This window comes from Equus caballus, chromosome 1 (genome assembly GCF_041296265.1).
Source record: "Equus caballus isolate H_3958 breed thoroughbred chromosome 1, TB-T2T, whole genome shotgun sequence".
In the NCBI taxonomy this organism is placed as follows: domain Eukaryota; kingdom Metazoa; phylum Chordata; class Mammalia; order Perissodactyla; family Equidae; genus Equus; species Equus caballus.
In genome coordinates this window covers 134,451,754-134,463,932 of record NC_091684.1, presented here as the reverse complement: position 1 = coordinate 134,463,932, position 12,179 = coordinate 134,451,754, and the positions used below count along the sequence as shown (strand labels likewise).

At 34.4% G+C, this 12,179-nt stretch overlaps 1 protein-coding gene across 45 annotated transcripts in view; it reads right to left on the bottom strand.

Moving 5' to 3' along the window:
- The window catches only part of MYO9A (myosin IXA), a 289,948-nt gene that overhangs the window by 71,445 nt on the left and 206,324 nt on the right, over positions 1-12,179 (bottom strand). For all 45 annotated transcript variants that reach the window (XR_011425596.1, XR_011425595.1, XM_070234206.1 and 42 more), the window contains 2 exons: positions 5,160-5,272; positions 1,419-1,561 (listed from right to left, as the gene is read on the bottom strand). Coding sequence is in view for 43 of the 45 variants with exons in the window: in XM_070234206.1 (XP_070090307.1) it covers positions 1,419-1,561; positions 5,160-5,272 (256 nt within the window). In the remaining 2 variants the exon portion in view is untranslated. The remainder of the gene's footprint in view (positions 1-1,418; positions 1,562-5,159; positions 5,273-12,179) is intronic.

The following is a 12,179-nucleotide window of genomic DNA, read 5'->3' as shown; positions in this document are numbered from 1 at the left end:
CAAAGATAAATAAAAAGCTACAGTCTTAATTTTTATACATGTATCCTTATGAAGCAAATACACAATGAAGTCTGTCATAATATATGCTTCAACTAAAGAGCTTTACACTTCCTTCTTGGGAATTAGCAGTGGAAAATGAAAATTTTAGAATTATTACTGTAAACCAGGTAAGATACAAGAAATTGATCCTCTTAGTAATGTAACGGTAAGAAATTCCAAATTTTCCAAACTAAACTTGTAGTATTCATTTAATTTATTATTGTTTTTATCCATACCAATTTGTCAACTAATAGGAGCAAAGCTACAAGACACAAAAACAGGGCTCTAACTACATCTCTACCATTTTTATCTCTGACATACAGGTGCCTCCATTCTGACTCCTCAATTTCTATATGAAGCTTGATGATCTTTCCTCCTTGTCCCTCTATCTTATCTTAGACATGAGAAGTTTTGTTTACTTATTTTAACTGGGTCTGTTCTATCTTTTGGTAAGAGATAATAACTTTCTTCCTTGGACCTCTTTCTGTTTTATGCAATACTAGTATTTCACCCACTCATTACCACATACTCCCCTTTGATGTATGTCCCTGGTGAAGATGACTGGCATTATTACAGAGTAAGTAAAAACTCTCTTACATACTTTAGCAAAGGGCTTGGGAACTAATCTTCTAATGCGGGGATTATTGGAATCTTTAGAAAGTTAGTGATTCTGGCATTTAGAAAGGCCAATTTTCTCAACAGACTGTTGACTGATATGTGTTACGTGTTTCATATGTGTTATGACTGATGCCCAAAAAGTCAAAATAACAGCTACCATTATAAAGTCCCAGACATTGACATATAGCAGGTACTTAATAATGTGGACTCTGGAGCTGGACTGCCTGGATTTGAATGTCACCTCTGACAATTACTATACATGTAGAAGCAAATAACTTCTCTGTGCCTCAGTTTTCTCATCTATAAATTGGGAATAATAACCATACCAACCTCAAAAAATTGCTGTGAGGATCAACTGAGTTAATACATACAACACGCTTAGTACAGTGCCTTGTATGTAGTAAGCACCCAAGTATTAGCTGCTGTTATCTTATTAATTGCTACTAATAATACATATTTGTTAAGTGAATGAGTGATGGCTAAATTTTTACACTTTAGAAAACTGAGGCTAACTGAAGATTCATAACCATTCTTGAAGTTGTTTCACTGTTTTGTGCCACATTTCCTTGGAACTTCTTTTATAGGTACAATGTAATTTTATAATTATCTTTTAGTTAAGGAAGAATTTAACACTCCTGGTCTTATCTCCTTAGAACATCTAGCCAACAGGACTACCATTATGAATACTAGAGGAACAGTAAACATTCAGAAAAAGTAAACAGAAATTACGAAGACAATCTCCACCCTCTGTCCATTTTTACCCTCTGGAAACTGATGAGCTGGAATCATCTCTGAGCCAGCAAAGAGTGCCAAAACCTCCGACTGGGTGGCAGGTTTCACTCTAGTAGTCTTCTTCTCCCCTTGTTTCCCTTTGGCCCAGAATCTCATCTTAGCTCTCTGAGGTCTATTTTTAAAAAATAAAGGTAAAAATGTAAATCAGCATGTCCCAGTAACAATATTTGTACATTACTTTAAGCTATATAAAGATCTTTCATCTGTATTAGTTCATTTAAACTTCACACTTAAGTTTAACCATATTTAATCTTCAATTTAACATCTAAACATCTGGCAGGTTACTTTCCTCACCTTGAACATAGAACTAATAAGACTCAGAGACGTTAAATAATTCCCTAACACAAAACAGCTACAAAGCAGTGGAACTGGATTCTAACTTAGGTTTTCTGATTTCTGATCTGATATCTTTTCATTCTTGTCCTCCTTCCAGCTTGGATTTAGTATATGGACAACTTAACAAAGAAAATACTTACAAAGAAATCACTGATATCCCATTACTGTAAACACATTAGTTTACTTTTTTTTTGGTAATTTCCTTCCAATCGTTATGCATATAAGCATGCCCATTTTTACACCACTGCAATCATGATGCAGATACAATTTTAAACCTTTCCACTTACCATTGTATAAGAAAGGTCTTAATGTCACTATTTTATTTTCACGAGTTATCAACATTAACAAAAGCCACCACTTAGTTGCGTTATCTTGCTCCGGGCACAAGTGCTTACACAGGATTACCTTACTTAATTGCAACGAGAAGTTTACTTTCAAACTACTATAACCATTTTACAGGTGAAAAACTGGAGGCTTAAATAAACATTAGGTAACTTTCCCAAGGTTACATAAGCAGTGAGTGACAAAGTTGAGAATCACGCTTACTATGTATATCACCTCATTCTTAGTGCTTATAAACTCTCTCCCGTCACATAGATCAAGGAAATACCTTGAGATACTAACAACAGCTTACATTCATTGACCATATAGCATGTATCCTAACTCCATACTAGGAGGCTTATTTATACATTAATTTGTTTGTTCCTTTGTATGTTCACTTAGGCAATCAAAAAAAATTTTTGAGCATCTACTAGGAGCCAGGCACTATGCCTCATTTGATATGCCTAATTTTCACAACTACCATGATAAAGAGGTATTATCCTTACTTGACATATGAGCAAACTGAGGCTCAGAGGGCTGATGGAACCAGCAGTTAAAGTCAGGTCTATCTGGTTTTGAAGCCCATGTTCTTTTTTCCTTTGTTCCTTTTTTTCCTAAAGCTTATTATTAAACTTACACATCCAGAGTGTAAAGAGAAATTGTTTTACAAGCCTGATTACAAATGACAGCATCCTTCTGCCATTCTCATTCCTTTTCTGCTCCCTGGAGGCAACTCTTTTGAATTGATTTATGATTCTTTTAAGACTCACCATCCTTATATTGCTATCATACTTGTGACCACAGTTAATGATTAAGCATGTTCTATCACTCCTGTTCTACACTGTCCACAAACAGAGACGTGTCCCCAATTGAATCATATAGTAACTTTAGTTAGATCAATATACAGTATTTTCTTTTAGTAATTATTATTTTTATTATGTAAATAATATTCACAACTGAGGCATGTGCATAACCCATTTTTTTTCAAGAGTTAATAAATGTTTTTACATTTGCTCACTTTTCTACATACAATTCACCTCCAAGTGTTTCCTCGTTTGTATATATTTCCTTTCAACATGTTCAAATGTAGTACTCCATCAGTTTCATGTTCTTGACGAAATCTCTCCCTGAACCTTCCAACCTGCTCCAATCTGGCATAGTTTCTCTCAGTGTTTGCTGTACAACTATCATTTGAAAAGCTACTTTTACCATAATGGAGATTGCTTTTGTCTTTATTATGTTATAATGACATGTCTTTTGGTATGGGTCTGTTTTCATCCATATGTTGGGCACTCGGTGGGCCCTTTCAATCTAGAAACTCATGTCCTTCAGTTCTGTGAAATTTACTTGAATTACTTTATTAATGATTTGCTCCTCTCCATTTACTTTGTTCTCTATCTTTCCAGAGCTCCTATAGCGGGTCACTGGATTTCTTGAACTGCTCCTCTAATTTTCTTATCTTTTCTTGTCTCTTCCATCTCTTTGTCTTTTTGTCTTTGTCTTCAACTTTCTGAGATACGTCTTCAAGTTTCTTTCTAACTCTCCTGGTTGTTTTTTTATGCTATCATATTTTTAATTTTCAAAAGCTCTTTATGAATGTTTGTCTTTCGTGCATTCTGTTTGGTTTCACAGATGCAGTTATATTTATTTATGCAAAAGTCTGTTGATAGTGTATTTGACTGTCTTGAAGTTTTCTTTCCTCTGCATAGTTTATTTCTTCCAAGTTGTATTTTATCCATTACTTTTAGTTTCTTTCATATAAAATGTTTCCTCAAATGTGATAAAAAGTAGGATTAAAAAGAAAGGTATTTGGAAGCTCTAATGTGTGTTGGTGGGGCTTCCAAACCATGGTCTTCCTTGTACAGTTATCTGGCTGGTCCATTTTTTAGGGATGACCCTGATGCCAATATCTCTAGCTCTTTCCTTGAGGGTTGGACAAAAGCCCCAAAGACTCTTTGAACCATCTGCTTAAAGGGCATGTGAAATGTGGAAGTTGAGTAGAGGAAAAAAGCTGAGGAATCTTAACATTCAGTATGTAAACATTCATTAAATCCTCCTGTGGCAAATATGTATCCTAGTCCTCAACTGTATCTGACATCCTTCAAGTGCAGAGACGTTCTGTTTTATCCTTTCCAGAGAATGAATCTCCTATTTTCTGCTAGCACTGGGGAAGGTCAGTCAGTTGGATGTTCTTTCTTAGCTTTACCCAGCTGATTTACAATTCAGCTTTCTCCTGCCTATTAAGACATTTAAAATTTGTCTACTTACTTTTTGGATTCCACAATTTTATTATTATTGTCTCCTGTTGTTTTTTTGTTGTTGTTTGTCCTGTATAGGTTTTGTAATTTGAGCAATTTTAGTGAAGGGAGTGGAAATTAAATTTACATATTTAATCTGCTATCTCTAGCTGTATGTTCTTCCAACTATGTTATATCTTGTTTCCCAAAATTTGATCTCCAGCATAATCTGCTCTGGATTTGGGTTACTTTGGATGATGCCTCTACAGTCATTGAGAAAGTGGTCTTTAATAGGGTTATGAACCATATAGATTTCAATGTGATCTTCAGGTGTTCGGTGAGGGCCCAAATGCCTTGTATAACACCATAAGGGACAAAGATATTTACTTGACTAGTAAAAATTCCATATACTCTTCTAAAGAGAACAGAATTGTTTCCTGAAAGTCCTTTCCAATTCCATTTGTAAAACACTTAGTTTAGAACAGAATCCAAGTCCAAAACTGGAAAATATTTTCAATCTCATCTGTTCTCTTTTCTTTTACAACAAAAAAAATCACAAGTCATATAATGATTTAATGACTGCCCAAATCACACTACTAAACATATAGAAAGATACAGCTCTTTATATATATTTATATCTCTGAACCATTATGTGCCTGTCACACAGTAGGTACTTAATATTTGTTGAAAAATAGACAGATTTCAAAACTAGCTATTCTATCAATTATGCTTTTAAAAAGAGGTTCAGTGTTTAACTACAGTTAGTAGTAAACAAAATTATATTACCCTTATTAACTCTCAGTGTATATTTTATACCTTATATCCAAATCTGAAGCCTTCTGTCTCACTGCCAACTTTGTAATCTCTCCTTGAGACATAGTCTTATGAAGCTTTGCTTCTTCATCAACCGAAGAAAATCGCTGTGATGTCTGTAATAATCACATACATGAACAACTTTAAAACCAAGTAACTACATCATAGCACTGTAATTAAAACTCAGGTTATAGATTATTTGAGAATTACACCTATTAAAAATATACAAAAGTACATTCACATTATTCAGAGATTCACTGAAATAAAAGAACCTACTAAAAACTCTATTAATTTCCTAAAGTAAAGAGACTTGATAGGATCTACCAGATCATGTTTTTGGACAATTTAACAAAGAATATCAAGTAGAAAGGTAAGAAAAAAGTCAAAACTACCTAAAGAAACAGACAAAAGATCCAGGATCTGATAAATCTAGAAAGCTAAGTATAGTCGTTCATACCTCCTTTTATTTGTCCCTAAAAGGTGATGATTACTTTTATGGCTTAACTTTCAATTATAGAGTCTTACTGTATCCAGTCAAGGATTTAAAGAAGCCAGAACACAGGAAGATAAGAAAAACCAAGGGACCAAAGAATAAAAGATATTATCACCACTAATTGTCTAAATTATAAACAACTTACATGGCTACCAAACTGGGACCTGAATTTCAATTGTCAATTCTTGTTCCATTTGTTTAAAATCTGCCCCTTTAAAGACAATCCCATTTGGAGGAGAGAATTTCTCACTACTTATTCAACTCATTTCCTAATATTTTGTTTTTCTATAGTTATAATTTCTTCTCTTTAGCCTTTTGGTCTGCTTGACTATGGCCTTATCAACAGAAACAGAAAACATTTTGAGTTGTCAAAATTTAAAGAACAGACTTCTGCTTCTGGCCAGGATGGAGTAACAGGGACTTTTTTTTACAGTCCTGCCTAAAAGAACCAAAACCAAAACCAAAACCAAACAACCACCCAGACAAAATAATACAAAACAGCAGCTATGAAGATGATGGATAGTTATCCCTGAGAGATGGGAAACAAATGAAGTGAGTCCTACAACTGCCCCAGTTTAGTGCCTTGAGACAGTTTCCAGGCTGTGACACAGAGAAGGGGAATCCAGGTGAACCTCGGCAGATTCTCTGAGTTGAACACATGAAGCTGAAGGTACAGAGAAACCAGAGTGACTAGAGACCAAAAGACAGAGTACTGGAGAGGGGAGAGATACATAAAGAAGGAACTTTAGAGATCTTCAGAGAGGCCCCATTGAGTATTTAGCTGACAACTAATCAACACTTCTGTGTCAGACAACTACCCAAGATGAGGGAAAGGACCACTAGAAAGGATTAAAGATAATAGTGCCCAGCACTCACAAAAGGTCAGTATGAGTGTCTGTGCCCATGAGTCAGAGTACATAACCTTATGATTCCCAGGGTACCAGGCAATGTACACAAAGGATTTTGCCTCAATAGTCAAGAATAATGAGCCCTAGACTAAGTACTGCTCTGCTTGAACTTAACAAATCTTTATTTATTAAAAATGTACATATTTAAGGTGTATAACATGATGATTTGATTTACATATAAAGAGTAAAATGATTATGGCAGTCAAGCTAATTAACATATCATATCCTCACATAGCTACATTTCTTTTTGTTTTTTGGTGATAAGACTACCTGAAATCTATTCTTTTAGCAAATTTCTGGTATTCAATGCATTCAGTCTAAGAAATCTCAAAAGGAAGACCTAAAAGGACCAAATTGCTTCCAGAAGAAAGCTCTGGAATATAACAATCTCAAGAATATTAATCAAATACAAAGGTATCAGCATCCAACAAGGCAAAACTCACAATGTCAGGCATCCAATACAAAACAATTAGGCATGCAAAGAAATACAAATATATGGCCAGTAATGAGGGAAAAAACAATCCATCTATAATGACTCAAAACTGACACAAATGTTATAGAGTACTGGTAGATTAGAGAACTGACTAAAGGGAACGGATTTAAATTGTATGTGATTCAAGGTGACAAGTTTTTAAAGACTTTGCTTCTTAGGAAGAAGAAGGTAAAAAGGAAGGAAAGCGTGTCCTTTAGAAATTGGGTAACAAAAGCAAAAGGACAAAATTTAGAATCCAGCATGGCAAAAGAGAAGCAAACATGGAGGACACAATGCTGCCTCTACCACCACAAAACAAACCAACCAACCCAAAACAGGCTGTCTGCAAAAGAAACATACTTTGCTCACTAACAGAAGAGAAAGTACTTGAACTTATTATCTTATACACTACCCCAAACGCACAAAATGAATAAATTAAAACATACAAAATCTAGAGAAGTTACAATAAGAAAACAAAGAAAATGAGAACCAAAACAACTCAGCTGATTAACCCCACCTCTCACCAAAAAAAAAAAAAACCAAGCATGAAGCAAAAAACTGTAACTCAAAAATGAATTAAATATCCTCATACATATGAAACACCATCCTGAATCAGAAATTCAGAAATTAAAAATAGAAATGAACCAAAAAGACAAAACACAAGAAGAAATGTTCATTCCAGAGAGTTGAATGAACTCAGGAAAGATAGGGAAATGAAAACTAACTTACAAGATGCCTAAGGAAGAAAAAGTACAAATGGAAGTTTACAAAGGGGACTGAACAAAGGCAGGAAGACAATAAAGAATATAAAGTGATACAAAGAAATAAGTAAAAAGGGCCAGAGAGGAGGTGGTTGAAATGGAAGAGAGGAGGTAATTGAAATGGAAGACAGGAAATGAAGAAAAAACATATTTATAGTTGGAGACCCTAAAAAAGAAAAACAAAACAATAGAACACAACTAATATTTAAAACTATAATGCAAGAAAACTTAAAAAATAAGGCAAGACCAGCATTTACAGACTGACAGAGCCTTGCAGGTATATGGGATAATTAGTCTGTAACGATCAACTTGAAGACACATCCTAAACTTTAAATATAAAGAAAAAATTCTGAAGGCCTCCAACTAAAAAGATCAAATAACTTGTAAGAGCAAGAGAATTACACTGGGAATAGACTTACCAAAAATAACAAATAAAGCAAGATAACAATAAAATAGCATTTTCAAAAAATTCAGGGACAGAAAGTATGAAATAAGGATTTTATATGTAGCCAAGATATCCCTTCATATACCAAGGCTATAGACAGAACTCAGGGAATTCTGTATCTATGAATGCTTCACGAGTAATCTACTAGGGACAGAGATTCATCCAACCAACAGATAAGTGGGGAAACTTCAGCAAAATACTTGATACAATCATTTAATATATTTAATAGTAGATCTAAGCCAAAAACAAAGGTGGGGACTAGGGTAAAGAATAATATGTAAAATTACATGTTCTGCCAAAATAGAAATAAAAGTCTAAAACCCAGGCGTAGAAGGGAGAAGAAAATAGAGATTAGAATAAGTCATTGATAGTTGTGTCACAGCAGGTGAGAATTAAACAATATTATTCATTTAAAAATGATTAGAGAATAACTGCTTAAATAAAACAAGTAAATTATGGGGCCGGCCCAGTGGCACAGTGGTTAAGTGTGCATGTTCCGCTTCGGCAGCCCGGGGTTCACCAGTTCGGATCCTGGCTGCGGACATGGCACCGCTTGGCACGCCATGCTGTGTGGTAGGCGTCCCACATATAAAGTAGAGGAAGATGGGCATGGACGTTAGCTCAGGGCCAGTCTTCCTCAGCAAAAAAGAGGAGGATTAGCAGCAGTTAGCTCAGGGCTAATCTTCCTCAACAACAAAAAAAAGTGAATTAAAGGCATTTTAAAAATCATATACAAAAATTAATAACCAAGAGAACAAGAACAAAACCCTTCCTACATATCAAAAGAAATTTAAAAAAATAAAAGAGGGGGAAAAAAAACCATGTAGTAAACACATCAAATTTAACATAACACATAATAACATAAAATTATAAGAAAGAGCTTAGACTGAATCTGTCAGTTATTTCAATAAATATGAATAGATTTAAGTCACCTATTAAGGAAAAAAATTTTCATTTGGTTCACAAAGCAAGACCCAACTACACTGCACAGAAAACAGACATCTAAAACAAAAGGATCCAGAAAGGCTAAAAATAAAGAAATGAGCAAAAGTATTCTAGACAAATGGAAACAATAAGAAAACAGAGGCTGTAATATTATTATTTAAGTAGAATTTAAACAAAAAGCATTGAATGTGACAAAGGACACTTTAATACTAAAAGCCACAATTCACAATGAATACTAGGAGATTCTAACACAGCATTTTCTGTGTAAGACAGATGAAGTGTACAAGAAAAATTAAGGATACAGAAGACAAACAACATAATCAGTAAGGGAGAGATTATGGATATCTATTGTAATTTTACATTCTGAACAGAGAATACACCTTCTTATCAAATGCACATGGTATATTCACAAAAACTGATTACATATTAAGTAAGAAAGAAAACAAGAGTAAATTTTATCAAATAGAAACATTACAAATACTCTTTGATCATGATACAATAAAACTAGAAATTAATAAAAATTAAAAAACAAAAAAGCTTTTTCTGAAAACTAAAAATTTTTCCCAAATAGAGTAAAAAAGAAATATAAACTGAAATTACATATTTTCTAAAAAATAAAAACTTTACACATTAGAGTAAATGAAATACACATCTGAAGTACTGAACAGAGAAAAATCCATTGCCTTAGAAACCTGTATCAATAAAAATAAATTAAATAAATGACTTACTCAAAAACTAGAAAAATAAGAAAGTAAACCACAAGAAGGCACAAGGAAATAAATAATAAAGGTAAAAGCAGAAATCAGTGGAGAATAGAAAAAAAAAAGTAGGTATAATAAATCAAAATCCTGTTATTTTGGAAAAAAGTAACAAAATAGACAAATGACTAGCTAACAAAGAAAAAGGAAAAAGCACAAATCTATAAAATAAGAGATGATAAAAGGGAAATAACCAATGAAACAGATAACTTCTAAACATCATATAAGACTGCTTTCCAGAACTCTGTACAACTAGAGGTCTTGAAAGTTAGATGAAATGGATAATTTCATAAGAAAAACTATTTACCCAAAAGTGAACCCATTAGATAGAAAGCTTAAAAGATTAATTTCCTCAGAAGGAAAAAAGAGGAACTTATCAAGCAATTATGCCACAAAAAAGTACCAATCCCAGATGGTTTCACAGGGAAATTCTACCAAATCTTCAAAGAGTAGAGAATCACAATGCTATAAACTGTTCCTGATTTTTTCGGGGAAATAAAATACACATATGAATAGTAAGTGTATTCAACAGTAGGGTTGCTGTTCTGGGGCCACCAATCCAAACCTCTTACATCATAAACTTTGTTCAATATCAATCAGTCTCCCAACTTGCAAGAGCCACCTCAAAATCACCAGCCTAGGCCTTAAAATCCTATAAATATCCTCTCCTGACTTCCCCCTTCTGAGAAATTACTAAGACCTCCTCAAGTTGGCTTTTTCCCGCCTGTAAAATAAGCTAATAAAGTTAGCCCTGCTTGATCAACAGGTTTTTCTGGCAGTTTTTTGTGGAGTGGACAGAGGAGAGAAGGAAAATTCAACATCAGTTAGGATTGGAGAGTGTCTTAGAGAAGAACAAACAGAAATATAAGAAGTAAACAGCAGTTTTGGGGGAAATTGAGAAATTTAGTTTTATCATACTAGAGACAAGACCAATTCTGGAGAGCATTTGGGAGTTACACCCAAAGAAACGATGGCTGTGAGTCAGAGGAATGGTAGAAAAAACTATACAGAGAAAACTATAATCTATACCAATCCTACAAATAAGGGATAGAAATGATTTTAGTAACTCACTTACTACGCAGAAATTGAGAGACTAAAAGACTATATGAAAGTCACCTTAAAGTACTGCTTAGCAGAACACGTCATTCTTGGGTAAAAGCCAACATAGTGGGTCTAAGAAGTGAGTGAGAGCAGCATACAGAGATTAAACAGTTATTCAAATGGCAGAGTTAAAAGTAGGAAGTTAAAAAAACACCAGCATCATAAAAAGGGAAACTACTACTCTGGCCTCCACTCCTCAATTCACCAACTCAGGAGGTAATGCTTATCAAATCCCCTTCAGGTAATTCATTTAGAACTGTTCTTATCCTATTAGATCAGTTATTTTACAACTGGCTTCCTCCAAGATTGAATGACACACTTCTTAGCAAATGTCAGAGTGATGGGATCACTTTGTCCAGAAGAAAATACCACAACTATCCAGTTTTTAAAAATCCACGTGCCCAGAAAATCAAACCCAATTAAAATCCTGAAGATATCTGGATTTTGAGAATTCAGTAGATTCCACTTAGAAACAATTAGTCTTCATCTTCACAATACCAGATAACATTAGAACAGGGCATATTTTTAAGATAAACAACAGAAACACATTTTAAAACTGTTCCCACCTTTCCCAACCCAACCCCAATAAGTACGTATCAGCATATTCTAGAAAGCAAAGCTTCTTCATGCAAGTGTCCACCAGAAATAAACACCACCACCTGTTCCTAAAATAGGCAGTGCTGGAACAGAAGTACAGTGAGAAAGCTGTAGAGGAGACTAACACATTGTGCAGGGGTGCTCTACAACTACTGGCATGCAGTGACCGTCAAGCAGGTGAACAGAATCACAGGCAGAGGCTACCAGCTAGAACCCTTAAAGGGGCTGAATCCTCCAAGCAGAAAGCCCAACTTCCTGGCTCCTCTCAATAAGAGTTCTCAGTGAGAAAGAATTCTACCACCCAAAGGACTAAGGTTTGTAACAAAGGAAACGCTCAGGAACAAAACAGCAATTACAAATGCTAAGTTCTTCCAAAAACGAAAAATCTATGTCCACTTGAGAGAATAATTTAAGTATGCTCCCTAGTTAGACTATTTCATTAAGATTAGTTTGTTCCATTGCATAATTTCACATTTAACTACTAATCATATGATACAGTATGTTTTACTATTTATAACTCAAAAATAGGGCACCTCCAAAATA